Source organism: Silurus aristotelis (genome assembly GCF_946808225.1).
Source record: "Silurus aristotelis genome assembly, chromosome: 6".
NCBI classification, from domain to species: Eukaryota; Metazoa; Chordata; class Actinopteri; order Siluriformes; family Siluridae; genus Silurus; species Silurus aristotelis.
In genome coordinates, this window is record NC_139579.1 from 26,094,737 (window position 1) to 26,111,851 (window position 17,115).

Below are 17,115 nucleotides of genomic sequence, written 5' to 3' on the forward strand. Positions count from 1 at the left end.
GAGGTCAAACGTTTCCTGTAGTTTTTCACCAGGTTTGCACACACTGCAGGAGGGATTTTGGCCCACTCCTCCATACAGATCTTCTCTAGATCAGTCAGGTTTCTGGCCTGTCGCAGAGAAACAAGGAGTTTGAGCTCCCTCCAAAGATTTTCTATTGGGTTTAGGTCTGGAGATCTTGGGATGGTACTCATCATTCTTCTTCCTCCAAACACGTTTAGTGGAATTATGACCCAAAAGTTCTATTTTGGTCTCATCTGACCACATGACTTTCTCCCATGACTCCTCTGGATCATCCAAATGGTCATTGGCAAACTTAAGACGTGCCTGGACATGTGCTGGTTAAAGCAGGGGAACCTTCCTTGCCATGCATGATTTCAAACCATGACGTCTTAGTGTATTACCAACAGTAACCTTGGAAACGGTGGTCCCAGCTCTTTTCAGGTCATTGACCAGCTCCTCCTGTGTAGTTCTGGGCTGATTTCTCACCTTCCTTAGGATCAATGAGACCCCACGAGGTGAGATCTTGCATGGAGCCCCAGTCCGAGGGAGATTTACAGTCATGTTTAGCTTCTTCCATTTTCTAATGATTGCTCCAACAGTGGACCTTTGTTCACCAAGCTGCTTGGCAATTTCCCTGTAGCCCTTTCCAGCCTTGTGGAGGTGTACAATTTTGTCTCTAGTGTCTTTGGACAGCTCTTTGGTCTTGGCCATGTTAGTAGTTGGATTCTTACTGATCGTATGGTGTGGACAGGTGTCTTTATGCAGCTAACAACCTCAAACAGGTGCATCTAATTTAGGATAATAAATGTAGTGGAGGTGGACATTTTAAAGGCAGACTAACAGGTCTTTGAGGGTCAGAATTCTAACTGAAAGACAGGTGTTCAAATACTTATTTGCAGCTGTATCATACAAATAAATAGTTTAAAAATCATATATTGTGATTTCTGGATTTTTTTTTTTAGATTATGTCTCTCAAAGTGGACATGCACCTACGATGACAATTTCAGACCCCTCCATGATTTCTAAGTGGGAGAACTTGCAAAATAGCAGGGTGTTCAAATACTTATTTTCCTCACTGTAGTTAATACTATGTACATTTTTTGCATTGGAGACATGCACTTGTACATGCTACTTGTAATCAGTTGGTGACGCACATGTGATGGTAAAATAAAAATTGTGGTTTTGGCCAACAAGAACATTTTGCATGAACAGTATAACAGTTTAGGTTGCATGAACAGTTTAAGCACCTCAACATCTCAACAATAATGGAACTGAAATGACTGGACATTTGGTGACAACCAGAAGAGGATGGCTTCCCCCTTTTCAATCAATTTGAGTCAAGAAGCATTTATTGTCATTTGAACCATATATATCTGATGGAGTACACAGTGAAATGAAGCAATGTTTCTCCAGGCCACTTGAGCTACATAAAACATAGAGCTACATAAAAAAAAAACCATAGAGCTACATAACACAACACAGAGCTAAGGATTAAAGTAAATTGTCCTGGCCATATAAAGTGCATCATGTGAAACCTAGTGCAATCTAGCAAGACTAGATTGCTAAAGTCACCACCGGTTTGCTTATTAGGGATACTTAGGGAATTAGGGAACTTTCAGGCTCTGAACTTACACATTCTTTTCTACAACTTTATCACCACTTTATCTCAGTAAAGGTGCTTTAAAACAATGTCCATTGTTCAAATCACAATCATTTGAATTGCAGAATCAAACACACATATATTAAAGATTCTAGGGGGAGATTTCCAGCCAAGAGTTGCACTTTGACCTAAGGTACATGCATGAACGATGCTCGACGATCCATGTCAAAGCATTTTTACATTCTCTTTTTAATCACGACACAGGGCTTGAAGGCTGACTTCTCTGTAATTATACACTCTCAAGTCGCTCACGTCTCGAACGCAAGTGCACAAACATCAGCTCGTGCTGCCTTCCAGTTTCTGGCTCCCTTAGGAAAACAAAATGCCCATACGCATTTAAGTTACATTATGAAAGTGGTTTAACTGTTTAGACAGGAGCCCCACATGCCGTGTTTTCAGCTACCAGCAAAGAAGTGCTCGTTGCTAAGAATCAAATCGAGTGTGCTAGGCATATGGGAGTGCTTAAACCGAGCACGGCAGTCTCATTCTTGACAAAATGAAACGACTCGCAGTTTAATTATGGTAAATATCTGGACTTGGCCATAGGCAGACATGGCAGACGGGCAAACGCTGGGGAATGTAAAAGAAAAATGTTTTTGTTGTCAGCAAAAAGCCACATTTAACTTCTGCATAGCTCTGTTGTGGCACGTGCAAAGCTATACTTTGTGCACAGCATGAAAAGAACAAATACAATGTGATATCTGAAGCGTTGGAGGAAAAAAAAAAACATGAATCTTGTATATTTGTTATACATTATATATCTTTTTTTAGGAAAAGTGGCACTGTCAGAATTAAGGCACCGTATGGTTTAGATTGCATGCTTTTTTTCTATTATAACATCCACATAAAGGGCACCTCCGCAAATCAAAGGGTAGTCAGATTGTGGGATGAAATAAAATACATTTGGGAATAGATTTTGAATTTGAATCATTTCCCTGGCAAGTGTTATAAATAAATCAGGAAGCCACTAGTAACATAACCACTGTGAGGTCAGGGTGATGCCTTCAAGGCATTTGACTATTCACTCCGAATGTTTATTTATTGACTTAAAAATTCTAATAATGCTTTTGTAAAGATCTCCCAGTCGCCCAAGTGGTGCAATGATCTTAAAGATTCTTCATATCTTTAGGTTATGAAAGCATGTATCATTATTATCCAAATGCCATCTGTCAGCAAGAGTCCAAAGAAGTATAATTAATTGCGCTTTCTGTGTGGGAGGAACATCATTCATCTCTTTTTTGTAGATCAGAACAGCACCAGTTGATGTGAATTTCATGACCATTTCATGAGCTGTGCATGCAAGAACGTCTCATACGACAGAAAGTTAGAGAGAGACAAAGAAAATGGGGTTTAAATTGTCATTGTCTAACGGGAGAATCCAGGGTAAAACAAAAAAATCCGCACAATTTATACAGCAAGTCGAACTACAATTTAAAAGAAAAATATTTGTACCTTTTGCTAACAGTGGCTTGCAAGTGTATTGACTTTGATCAGGCTTTTGCACATTTTGTAGTGATAGAAATAGAAATAAAACTTCAATACTGTTTTATGAAATCACCAGAGTTCAATAAAGCTTGTTAGAATTATTTACAAATAAAAAAACCTAAAAGAAAGAAAAAAAAAAACTTTCCCAACCTTAGAGATGCTCTCATTTTTTTTTTGTTAGCTCCAGTTTTTGCTTCTTTGCATTGTCAGGAGCTTGTTGAGGCTTTTGGTTGCCTCTATGGAGAGGTTTTCAATTCAAGTCTATCTGGCAGAAGACTCCAGAGAAGACCAAGAGTGGATGGAGAGAAAATATCTCTTGTATGGACTGGAAAAACCAGCTGGTGAACCGGAAAAGGTTTTTGAAGAATGTCTGGACATCTCTGCTTAGACTGATGCCTCCTCAACCCAAACTCAGATACTCAGAAGAAGATGGATGGATTGGGAAATGATTGCAGTAGTACTGAAATTTGTATAGCTATAAAACCCTTTAATTAGTTGTGGTGCAATCATTTGGTCATCAGAAGTAACCTAATTAGGCATAAATAGTCATGTATAATAAAAAGACGTGTAGGATTTGCATAAATCAACATTTGGTTATTGAAAAAAAGACATCATTAGGGGAATATGATTGAGTCTGTTATTAGATAATGGAAAGAATATGGTCCAACGAAAACCCTGTCTACAATAAATTGTCCACCAAAAAGTCAGCTGGCGTGAAAGCCCAAGTCAAAAAAGCACTGTATATAAGCACTCGGATAAATCCACTCTATTCAAACGTTACCAATTGTGACATTCTGTTTGGCTCAAGCATCAAGCTTACCATGCCCTTATTTCAGCTTTAAAACCCAAAATCCAAACAGAGTAAGTCTGGCTTTAATGAGCCCACGCTGACTGGTTCCGTCTCTTAAAGCAGAGACCACATCACAAACTCTAGTGGCTCCATTTGGTCAAAAAAAGGCTTTAAAGCAGTGCAGAGTGCACACGCTGTGCTCTAATGCATCATGGGTACTGCAACTCTGCAGTGACCACATTCATTAGAGTTGAATTTTTGCACAGATTTGTGAAACAAATAGGAGCTTATTTATATTGAACCGGAGAGTGTCTCGCGCATGTAGGAGTAGTGAGAATATAAAATGTTTATCTGGGGAATTGATTGAAAGCAGTGATATTTTTATCAAGCAGCTGGATCGCGTACATCCGGATCTTTTTGAAGTGGGTTCCTTCCAAACTGTAGGACATCCACGCTTGCATGTGAACCTTGTGTTGTTGTTGTTTTGTTTTTTTTAGTCATGCAGCTTCTTTGCTATTGCTGTGAATGAGTGTGTGTGCAAAGGCTAAATCTGTGCGTGCAGCATGGCGAGGACATGGAACAAACATGTATGAACATACATATACAGTGTATGCTCAGGGTGCCTGTATGCTTCAGTATGATGTTGAATATGCCAGCTGTGGATCAGGGTTATTCAAGTTCAGTGGACTGGGAGCTTTGATTGAAGTGTGTGACGGTTAAATGTGAATGTTAAAGAGCTCAACAGGAATAGATGAGAGGACATGTGGCAGCCATGTGTTTATAGCTCATCTTGCCCCAAAAAAAAACCAACCCTGGCTCTGTCTTTTGAGAAATCTTATCTGGGGGAAAAAACAGGATAAAAACAACTCGTGAAGATAAAAGTAGAACTTGGAGTTTTGAACACCTCATTAAATAGCGCAGATGGAGAGAAACCCGACAACGCTAAAATAACTGTTGAATAGTGCCGAGTATATCACGCTATAGCATGTGAGAATGAGAGAGCAGAAGGAGTTTGTGTTGGAGCATGTAGGAAGTGGATATTGTTGATATTGTTTGGGTAGCATCAGCACAGCTGGTGCACAGAGGACGTATGCGAACTGTAATTAATATCAACGGTTTACTTCAATGGCTTGGGACCATGGTTTACATTTTAAGCACTTATCATTGAAAGTTTCACAAGTCAAGTCAAGAAGCTTTTATTGTCATTTCTACCATATATAGCTGATGCAGTACACAGTGACATGAAACAACATTCCTCCAGAACCCTGATGCTACATACAAGAACATAAAACACACGGCTAAGGACTAGTAAGAGTCCTCGCCACATAAAGTGCAAACAGTGCAAAGACTACACAGGACAGTGCAAAGACAACACAGGACAGTGCAAAGACAACACAGGACAGTGCAAAGACAACACAGGACAGTGCAAAGACAATACACAAAACACAAAATAGCTCCGCCAATAAACCTGTTGTAAAGAGACAAAGTGAACAGTAGCTAAAATGTAAACAAAATGCTGTGCAAAAGAGCAAATAGCAGCAATCCAGAAAACATGTGCAAAAACGGCATGTAAACAGTTTATGGTAATGAAGTGATGAGTGGTACTGAAGACACAAAATGTCACCCTAACAATAATGGAACTGTAATGTATTGGCATTCTGTGCAACCAGGGTGAGTCTGGTTTCTCTCAAGGTTTTTTCTTTGCCACAGTCGCCACTGGATCACTAATTAGTGAAAAACTTATATACCGTATAATGTAAAAATTAAGGGAACTGTAAACAATGAGTGTACTTGTAAACATACACTGTATACTTCTGTATAGCAGCTATTAATAGCAGTTTGAAATGTGTGCAACACCAGAAATTGAGTAAATGTGCAAAACAGCATGTTGACTGTTAAAATATGGGTGGTGCTACAGTATAGACCTGGATGTATATGTACACTGAGGAAAATAAGTATTTGAACACCCTGCTATTTTGCAAGTTCTCCCACTTAAAAATAATAGAGGGGTCTGAAATTGTCATAGTGGGTGCAGGTCCACTGTGAGAGACATAATCTAAAAAAAAAAAAAAAAATCCAGAAATCACAACGTATGATTTTTAAACTATTTATTTGTATGATACAGCTGCAAATAAGTATTTGAACACCTGTCTATCAGCTAGAATTCTGACCCTCAAAGACCTGTTAGTCTGCCTTTAAAATGTCCACCTCCACTACATTTATTATCCTAAATTAGATGCACCTGTTTGAGGTCGTTAGATGCATAAAGACACCTGTCCACCCCATACAATCAGTAAGAATCCAACTACTAACATGGCCAAGACCAAAGAGCTGTCCAAAGACACTAAAGACAAAATTGTACACCTCCACAAGGCTGGAAAGGGCTACAGGGAAATTGCCAAGCAGCTTGGTGAAAAAAGGTCCACTGTTGGAGCAATCATTAGAAAATGGAAGAAGCTAAACATGGCTGTCAATCTCCCTCAGACTGGGGCTCCATGCAAGATCTCACCTCGTGGGGTCTCAATGATCCTAAGGAAGGTGAGAAATCAGCCCAGAACTACACGGGAGGAGCTGGTCAATGACCTGAAAAGAGCTGGGACCACCGTTTCCAAGGTTACTTTTGGTAATACACTAAGACGTCATGGTTTGAAATCATGCATGGCACCGAAGGTTCCCCTGCTTAAACCAGCACATCTCCAGGCACATCTTAAGTTTGCCAATGACTATTTGGATGATCCAGAGGAGTCATGGGAGAAAGTCATGTGGTCAGATGAGACCAAAATAGAACTTTTGGGTCATAATTCCACTAAACGTGTTTGGAGGAAGAAGAATGATGAGTACCATCCCAAGAACACCATCCCTACTGTGAAGCATGGGGGTGGTAGCATCATGCTTTGGGGGTGTTTTTCTGCACATGGGACAGGGTGACTGCACTGTATTAAGGAGAGGATGACCGGGGCCATGTATTGCAAGATTTTGGGGAACAATCTCCTTCCCTCAGTTAGAGCATTGAAGATGGGTCGAGGCTGGGTCTTCCAACATGACAATGACCCGAAGCACACAGCCAGGATAACCAAGGAGTGACTCTGTAAGAAGCATATCAAGGATCTGGCATGGCCTAGCCAGTCTCCAGACCTAAACCCAATAGAGAATCTTTGAAAACAAACTCCGTGTTTCTCAGCGACAGGCCAGAAACCTGACTGATCTAGAGAAGATCTGTGTGGAGGAGTGGGCCAAAATCCCTCCTGCAGTGTGTGCAAACCTGGTGAAAAACTACAGGAAACGTTTGACCTCTGTAATTGCAAACAAAGGCTACTGTTCCAAATATTAACATTGACTTTCTCAGGTGTTCAAATACTTATTTGCAGCTGTATCATACAAATAAATAGTTACAAAATCATACATTGTGATTTCCGGATTTTTTTTTTAGATTATGTCTCTCACAGTGGACATGCACCTACAATGACAATTTCAGACCCCTCCATGATTTCTAAGTGGGAGAACTTGCAAAATAGCAGGGTGTTCAAATACTTATTTTCCTCACCGTATATGAATTGAGTATATGAGTCTTTGTGCCATCTCAGGGAGATTTTTCTTGATACAGTCACCACTGGCTCGCTCATTACAATTACAATGAACAAACTTATAGGCACTACACTTATACATTCTTTTATACAACTTTATAACCGCATTATCTCTGTAAAACTGCTTCGAAACACTGTCTATTGTTAAAAGCGCTCTACAAATAAAAATGAATTGAACCGGTAAATTAGTTGTCACTATCTTTTGTCTCTTCTTTCTTGATCTGTCGGTCAATATGTAGGGCAGTTTTAATTATGTCACATTGCGGGCCATCACACACACACACACACACACACACACACACATTTACTTTTTTGGTACACACTGTATTTATCCTGAAATATTGATCTAGATAAGACCGTTTTTAATAAAGCTGTACTTGGGCTTTTGTGTTATAAACAAAACTAGCATTTAGATCAAATTGTATGTTATGCATTGTAATTTAAAGTAAAACATTAATAACATCACATGTGACAGTTAAAGATTTTAAAGATTTCGTTTAAATTTGTAATACGTAATTTGTAATTTGGAGGAACGTGGAAAGTGGTATATGTAGTACTGTGGAAAGTGGTAAATCACTGGTTAAGACTCTGGGTTACTGATCGGATGGTTTGGGGTTCAAGCCCATGTATCGCCAAGCTTCCACTCTTTGGGCCCCTGTGCCAGGCCCTTAACCCTCAGTACTCCAGGGGTGCTGGATTGTGGCTGACCCTGCACTCTGACCCCAGCTCCTAAAATCACTGGGATATGCAAATAAGTTATTCTACTATATATTAAAATGCTAATCAACAAATAATTATTTGAAACCAGGCAAACTTCAGACTGATCAGAAATCTTGATCATTCATTTATGGTAAATATGTAAGCAACTGGAAAATGTGAGTCAAGGCTACTTTATAAGTTTACAGACGTACAATATGTACTCTAATAGTCCTTACTCATTGGGTGGAGGGTGCAGGGTGGAGGTCAGTAGAATCAAGCTCACCCTCTTCCCTTCAAGTTGAACGTTCTGGGTGGGAAAGAATTTCCTGAATGCCTTGCCTTACCCATGTCCTCAGTAAACCCCAAGCTTTGATACACGTACCATGATTCAGCAGCCGGAGCAGTAGAACGAGTGACAGAGGATGTGATGACTAAAGAACCTGAGCCAAACCAAAGTCACTGATCCATAATGGGGTCGAAATATGTCCGTTAGGCAGTGGGTTTGGACAAGGTACTGTGTCAGTTTAGTTCTCGGCCTTGTTATTGATGAGGGTATGACTCTCATTTACCACAGTAGAAGAAATACTGCTTTCATTCACATGTTGAATAAACCTCTCTTTTTCTCTCTCTCTCCCTGGCTAGCTGATTGCTATTGGCCTCTACAATTTCCTGTTGGTTCCCTTAGGGCCTCATATGACTTCCTTCCATCTTGATACTCTCTGAATAGTTTGTGAATCATCTTTCCTGTTCCTCCTTTACAGGAGAAAATCACAAAAAATACAAAGGCAAACCTTCTCTTTTCTATCTTCGATTGCAGAAATCCCAAGGTTCAATCCATATTGTCTTTTTGAGCACATTTAGCATTTTGGATGTACCTGAAACTCTGAACCGTGTAATCAAATCTATGCTATGGTGTGGCTTAAATATGAAAATATGAATTGTGGAGAGATCTGATGTATATTATTATTCATTCAAATCAGGTGAATCAATATTAGTTTAGTTTAATGTGAGTTCCACTGAATTGGGCACCAAATAGGGGATCATGTTATCCAGCTGGGTTTGTGGATTGTGAGGAGGCTTTGATTTACATACATTTAAGGAAACACAGGAAACAATGTGATCTCTCATTTTGAGGTTTATTATTTTTGTGTTGCTATAACCAGATGCATTAATCTGGTAATCTAATCGAATAGATACAGCATTCTCACAATAATAGATTTTCATAATTTGAATAGGAGACACACTACTGTGTTTTTTTTGCCAAAAGGAACTAAAGGTGTGGATCAGGGGATCTTTTAGGGGAAGCCTTTTCTTTTCTTTCATGCAGGTGCTAGCTTCAAAACAGAACGCCTGTGTTTGGAAAAATTGTGTGATGCATTTACAGCATTGATTTTGACATGCTGGCAATGCTGGTATGTCTCTTCCCCCTCTTTGATAGCTCGCACAAATTTTGTTCAAATCTGCAGCTATATATTTAAATATATGTGTGCAGAATTGGAGCAATTACACAAAGAGAACATATATACAGACACAGTGGCATTTCATTACACTTGTTACGATATATAAATGTGTTTGTGTGTGATGTATATTACATTACTCACGTTTTACTTGCAGTGCCCTGATTTCATGCACCAAGTCAATTCGGAATTATTGTGCATATGATGAATATTCCAATATTCAATGCCCAGATATTTGTCAATGTTTGTTTTTCTTTCTGTATTTATACAGAGCTACTATTATAATTTAATCTGTGCTTGAGGTCTAATATTCCCTAACTTTCTCTATGATATTCAGAGTTTCTACACTGAGTGTTTCATTAGTAGCCCAATCACAATCACCTCTTTTTCCCCCTGGCAGGATGAACTGGATCTCACTGACAAGAACAGAGAAGCCATGTTTGCCTTGCCTGCTGAGAAGAAATGGCAGATCTACTGCAGCAAGAAGAAGGTTAGTGCTTGTCTCCTGGGCTCAAACGGTTAAAAAAAAATGCTACGCAAGTTCCAATGAGACCTCTTTACTGAATATTAGACAAAGATTTAGGGATGATGGCATGCAAAAAAGCAGGATGCTAACCCGCTTTCAGACAAAGATCTGTAAAACGTTTAACGCTTTGAAATGGAAATGCGTAAAAGTTGCTTGCTCTAAACCGCACGCTAAGATGTTCGCCATACTCATCACACTTATCTGCTCCCTTCCTCTGCCGAACAGGGGCGACGCTTTAGTTTGTGGTTGGCCACTTTCAGGATATTACTCTCTCCCTCTCTCTCTGATTACAGTGAGCGCACTGTGGTGGCCAAATGAAAGCCTTACCGGATCTCACATTAAACAATTGCACATGGCTGTCCTCTGGCTCATGTATTGGTAATTGCGATTCCTTTGGCAGAGTAAACAGAGACCAACTTTTTGCAGTTCTGGCTTGGTGTCCTGCTGATTTTAGACCTTGACCCTCTTTTCATCGCTGTAAAACCTACAGCACACAGACTGATATGCAACGCTGACCTTCCTGCAGCCCGTTACAGCCTCTGGTCAGGGTGGCTGTGTCGGGATTGGAGGCAGGGCGGGGTTGGGTTGGTCCACAGTTTTGTGTGTGGTTTGGAGCAGAAACGCCATGCCTGCTGGAACCAAGTCATCTGCAGCCAATGTTCTCTCTCTCTGACAGCAAAAAAAAAAAAAAAAAAAAGAGTCTGACAGGTCTCCCTTCAATGCAGAATGTTCGAAAGAAGGAGGGGGAAAAGGAACCAGAACCAGGCGAGGGTTTGCTTGGAAAAAAACATTCTGAAAGAAAACAAAAAGCTTATTCATGTTGGCCACAGCAGTAAGCAGGACTTGCGTGAATCCCTCACATGCCAGATATACATGCAGATCGATGTATTCAAAGCATTAGACTCTGTGACCAAAGAAAACACTTACTGGAAAGTGGTTAAGAAGAAAGAACAAAATTCGAAGCCCTTGTTTCATGCTACAAAGTCATGCGTAGTGACAGGAATATCCCTATTACGCCATTTCGGAGTTTCACTCGGACGCCATTCCAGATGTCAGACTGTTCTGTTTGACCGCTAAATGTAAAGTTGTTCTGATGCAAATTGATTGATGCTTTTGATTGATATTTGAAATTGAAGTTGAAGGTTAAGGCTAATGTTTTTATAACCTGGTAGAGGTAGTTTTGGGATTTTAATTTACAGCCATCAGATGACTAGTTTTATAATGGAACTTTAAACTCAGCCAATATTTTAACCCTGTAAGATACAAATAAAGAGAAAAAATACACAATTTCATCTGTCAAATGTTGTAAAAGATGTAAATGAAACCTGCAGGTTATAAGTTTTAATCCCAGGACAACCAGAGCCACATAACTGTTTTTGTATAAGTTGTAGCTCAGTGGTCAAGATGCTGGACTTTTGATCAGAAGGCCATTTCCCAACTTAATTCCCATCACCATCATGCTGCCACTGCCACAAAGATTATTGCATAATGCTATAAATGTAAATATTAGGAACACTACAAGCGGAGTTACTGCTACGACCCAAATGTTCACGTAATGCTGTGGAAAATTCATAAAACAAGTTCCTCTGCTTCTATTTATTACAGCAGCATTTTTTTTCCTCATCGTTGTGAAGACCACTTAGAGGTACTTATTGTAGAGGTACTTTTGTACATGGATACAAAACTAAAATCACACCTTTATGTCAGGATTGGCCAAAATACTGGACACTGGAGACTCTTTTTAAAATGTGTCCTCACAGTCCATTTCTCAAAAATGATGTTTTTTTTTATAATTCCTTTATGAGGACCAGACATTATATAGGCCATGTGTTAGTTGGTATTAAAATGATAAGTTTGTTAAAATGCCCTCTGTAGTCAGGACCGTTGTCTGTGGTGTGCTGATTATTATGATTATTATTATTATTATTATTATTATTATTATTATTATTATTATTATTATTATTATTATTATTATTATTATTACTATAGAATCAAGCATTTAGCAGTACAGCATATATAGAGCAAGATAGACAGTAAAATGCCAAAAGCTCATTTGGTGCTTATGTTACCAGACACATTTTTTTTTAGCTGTCAGTTTGTGAAAATGTTGCCAACCTTCCAAAAGTTCCATTTTTGACTTTGCTATGGTCACTTATCCATAGAAACCATATAATCAAGTCCAGACTATAATCCATGTTTTCTATGGTAGATTATTCTGTAGTGGCACAGAAAGTATTATAGTTAGAGGACACACTCTGACACTATAACAACTCCATAACAGAGTAGCCATAAAAGCCTTAATAAACACCCTCGTACGCATTCCAGCTCCAACGAGAATATTTTGGCTGTCAGACAGACGGTTGTGTAACAGCACTGGCTGCATGCGCATGTTTGCGTGCTTGTGGTCGAGACCTTGTTGTAAACGGTTCGTGCACTTTTTCGGGTTGCGGTAATGCATTCTGAATGACTTGATTGCCTTGATTGAAGTGAGCAGAGGCACACAAGTCACTCTTTGTGTTTGCTTGCAGGTCTTGAACTCGCAGTTTATTTGAATTGGACATTTGGGTATTAGGGTGTCATTATAAGATGTAAAAGTAAAATGAAAGATGTTGTTTTTTTTTTTCTTGAAAGCATATGTTTTTTCTTATTCAGTCAGCTCAAGATTGAAAAGAAAGCAGAAAATGAATGGAAAACATTTCATTTTAAAAAAGTGGCCTTTCCTATAGAAGTGTTTTCCCCCTGATTATAAATTATCCTTGTCTTGGCTTGGATCCTGCAGAAGTATTGTGTTGTTTTGATAAAATGAGATAAACAGGGTAAGAGAGGCTTGAGCTTTCGTTAGGAATGTCACAGTTTACACCAAAGTTCTACTGACATGTAGCATTAAAATAATCACCTCTTTTAATGGATTAGAAAATGGTGCATGGCAGTTTGGTGAAACGGCAACTTTATGAACAAGGAACAAGGAAGCATACAGACCTGGATAAAGCATTTCGTTGTGCTGGATTCCTGCAGCTGAAATCAGATCTCTGAAGTGGAATTGGAGGATGAAGCACAGTATAGCCTGCTGAGATGTCGGATCCTAGCAAGATGGTTGTCTGACTTCAAAAACATGGCCGATTACTGCTCTGGCACTGAAAAAGACAAAAAAATGTGTGCTAATATGATTTAAGCAAGAAGATTCTGCAAGGCTGTTCCTGAAAGGAAATAACCAGCGTCTTTCTAGCCTGTGGGATATGCAAAGGAATTTATGGTTATATCATACTGTTGAGCTTCGAAAACATGTTGCTTCTCAGCTAGTAAGCCAAAAAAAAAGGACAGAGAAGCTGGAATTAATACGAAGAATTTTGAAAGTAAAGATGCCACTGGGGTTTTTACTTTTATTGGACGTATGTGTGAAGTTTGTGGGACAAAGTTTATCACGTTATTATAATATTAGCATTTATTCCTTCATCCTTTGTAACTGCCTGGTCAGGGCTGCCATGGTTTAAACACTAGACCATGGGTCACCAACGTGGTGCCCGCGGACACCAGGTAGCCCGCAAGGGCCCGTGGGCCTTTTCTAAAAATAGCTGTTTCCTACTTTGTTGAATCATTGTTGATAATTATTGTGAGAAATCATTAACATGATCAGTGTCTTCACATAGATGAATGTCATTAATTATTAATAACAACATATAATAAAAGGTCAATTGAGCAAATTTGTTATTTCAGATCAAACTGAAAACTGTGTGTATCAAACTGGTAGCCCTTCATATTAATCGGTACCCAAGAAGTAGCTCTCAGTTTCAAAAAGGTTGGTGAAGAAAAGCTGATCTAGCTTTTGTATTTAGATATAATTTGGGAAACAGAACCAGTTCTTTACAAATCTTGAGTTCAGATTACGATGCCATGAAACGTTTCCATTTTTAGAACACTGTAGCTCGTGTATTTTTTCCACATTATTGTAAGCTTTTGTCAATAGAGTGAGAACTTATTCTTCATGGTCATGTTTCCACAAACCTTTGTCCATAAAGTGTACCTCTGGTTTGCAGGATCGGGCAGAAGCGTGACTGAACCTTGGGGCAGAAGCGTGACTGAACATGCAGGTCTCTACTCTAGTGGAAGCGTACTGTATAAGAGCAAGCCCACAATGATAAACAACTGTGCAGCTTAAGTGCTTACATTTATACCTACTTATACAGTCTGGTGTACCACAATCCAGGTTGGACACACACTAAATACCATGTTGGAATCTGCTAAAGGAAATGTTTGGCTGTATCCTGTCTCTTTGTATTCTTATCCAAAGTCATCAATCCGGAGGAATAATCAGTAACATGTTTCCCAAATGTCTTCAGTTCTGATTATTAGCATTCTGTGTTAAAGCCATAAGCACCCCCCCCCCCAAACCTCCTCCCCCCCCAATGACGCCAGTCTCAGCTGCGTAGATGCACTTTTACTGAGCATTAGTCACGTGGAAATATCATTAATCATAATTTTAAAAATGTGAAATTGTGTTTTCCTTCTCTAAAGGAAATGATGAGGCTAATGAATCTTATGCATGGAGTTAATTACTGCTTAATTACATGCTTCTCTGGTTCAGCAGAAGAGTTTGAAATATTTAATAACAGACATTTTAAAGCATATTATTTATTTAATCGTGATAATAACCAATTTTTTTTTATGGTTATCATGCACATAGCAAGAGTAACTATACATATAGACAAAATGACATATAGACAAAATGATGCACACAACCCATGTACAGTAAGTAAAAAAAATTATGATTATTATTATTGAGATACTCAATAACAAAACTCCACTTTACTGATGCCCCAAGTCTCAGCACCAAAATCCGCCATGATGTACACTATTAAGCCTCTGGAGTCGACAAATACGCCGGCACGTTTTGTGGCATATTTTTTTATTTATATATATTTTTTTTCCCTCATAAAGCCAAAATTAACTTGATAGTACAGATAAGAGCAATACATCAATTGAATCTGTAAAGAATCTACTTTTATTTGTATATACTCTTAATAACAACAAAATGCTATGCTTTTGTAAAATAAGGAAATACAGTGGGTGCTATCTGCTGTCTCTCTCTCTCTCTCTCTCTCTCTCTCTCTGTCATCTCTCTTCACAGACAGATAAATTAAACAACCTAAATTTAAGTGAATACTCTTAAATTAACCGATTTACATTGAATTATCATCCGATTATGTAATCCGTATGAAAGTTAGAAGAGGTACAGTTTCCCCGGTATCACCTCATTAACCAACCGTGTGGAAACAGGAAAAGTTCTGTGTGGTGTCTTGATGATTTACGTAATTTTAAAAACACAACTAAAACCCAATTTTAGCTCTTGTCTTTAAACTTTTTTATCAGCGTAAAAATTTTATTTAATTAAAACATCAAGAACCCAAACTGACCTTTTGCTATGCTAAATTGTCAGATGTGCGCTGCATTAATCACACATTGATAAAAATAATTTGTTAACGTATTATTTATATATATATATATATATATACACACACAGTGAGGGAAAATAAGTATTTGAACACCCTGCTATTTTGCAAGTTCTCCCACTTAGAAATCATGGAGGGGTCTGAAATTGTCATCGTAGGTGCATGTCCACTGTGAGAGACATAATCTAAAAAATAAAAATCCAGAAATCACAATGTATGATTTTTTTAATATTTATTTGTATGATACAGCTGCAAATAAGTATTTGAACACCTGAGAAAGTCAATGTTAATATTTGGTACAGTAGCCTTTGTTTGCAATTACAGAGGTCAAACGTTTCCTGTAGTTTTTCACCAGGTTTGCACACACTGCAGGAGGGATTTTGGCCCACTACTCCATACAGATCTTCTCTAGATCAGTCAGGTTTCTGGACTGTTGCTGAGAAACATGGAGTTTGAGCTCCCTCCAAAGATTCTCTATTGGGTTTAGGTCTGGAGACTGGCTAGGCCACGCCAGAACCTTAATATGCTTCTTACAGAGCCACTCCTTGGTTATCCTGGCTGTGTGCTTCGGGTCATTGTCATGTTGGAAGACCCAGCCTCAACCCATCTTCAATGCTCTAACTGAGGAAAGGAGGTTGTTCCCCAAAATCTCGCAATACATGGCCCCGGTCATCCTCTCCTTAATACAGTGCAGTCGCCCTGTCCCATGTGCAGAAAAACACCCCCAAACCATGCTTCACAGTAGGGATGGTGTTCTTGGGATTGTACTCATCATTCTTCTTCCTCCAAACACGTTTAGTGGAATTATGACCCAAAAGTTCTATTTTGGTCTCATCTGACCACATGACTTTCTCCCATGACTCCTCTGGATCATCCAAATGGTCATTGGCAAACTTAAGACGTGCCTGGACATGTGCTGGTTTAAGCAGGGGAACCTTCCGTACCATGCATGATTTCAAACCATGACGTCTTAGTGTATTACCAACAGTAACCTTGGAAACGGTGGTCCCAGCTCTTTTCAGGTCATTGACCAGCTCTTCCCGTGTAGTTCTGGGCTGATTTCTCACCTTCCTTAGGATCATTGAGACCCCACGAGTTGAGATCTTGCATGGAGCCCCAGTCCGAGGGAGATTGACAGTCATGTTTAGCTTCTTCCATTTTCTAATGATTGCTCCAACAGTGGACCTTTTTTCACCAAGCTGCTTGGCAATTTCCCCGTAGCCCTTTCCAGCCTTGTGGAGGTGTACAATTCTGTCTCTAGTGTCTTTGGACAGCTCTTTGGTCTTGGCCATGTTAGTAGTTGGATTCTTACTGATTGTATGGGGTGGACAGGTGTCTTTATGCAGCTAACGACCTCAAACAGGTGCATCTAATTTAGGATAATAAATGTAGTGGAGGTGGACATTTTAAAGGCAGACTAACAGGTCTTTGAGGGTCAGAATTCTAGCTGATAGACAGGTGTTCAAA

The 17,115-nt window shown here is 39.1% G+C and overlaps 1 protein-coding gene across 4 annotated transcripts in view; it reads left to right on the plus strand.

Annotated features, from left to right (window-relative positions):
* daam2 (dishevelled associated activator of morphogenesis 2) overlaps window positions 1–17,115 on the plus strand; it is a 108,956-nt gene that overhangs the window by 42,291 nt on the left and 49,550 nt on the right. For all 4 annotated transcript variants that reach the window (XR_014534089.1, XM_083544571.1, XM_083544569.1 and 1 more), the window contains exon 3: window positions 10,076–10,165. Coding sequence is in view for 3 of the 4 variants with exons in the window: in XM_083544571.1 (XP_083400697.1) it covers window positions 10,076–10,165 (90 nt within the window). In the remaining variant the exon portion in view is untranslated. The remainder of the gene's footprint in view (window positions 1–10,075; window positions 10,166–17,115) is intronic.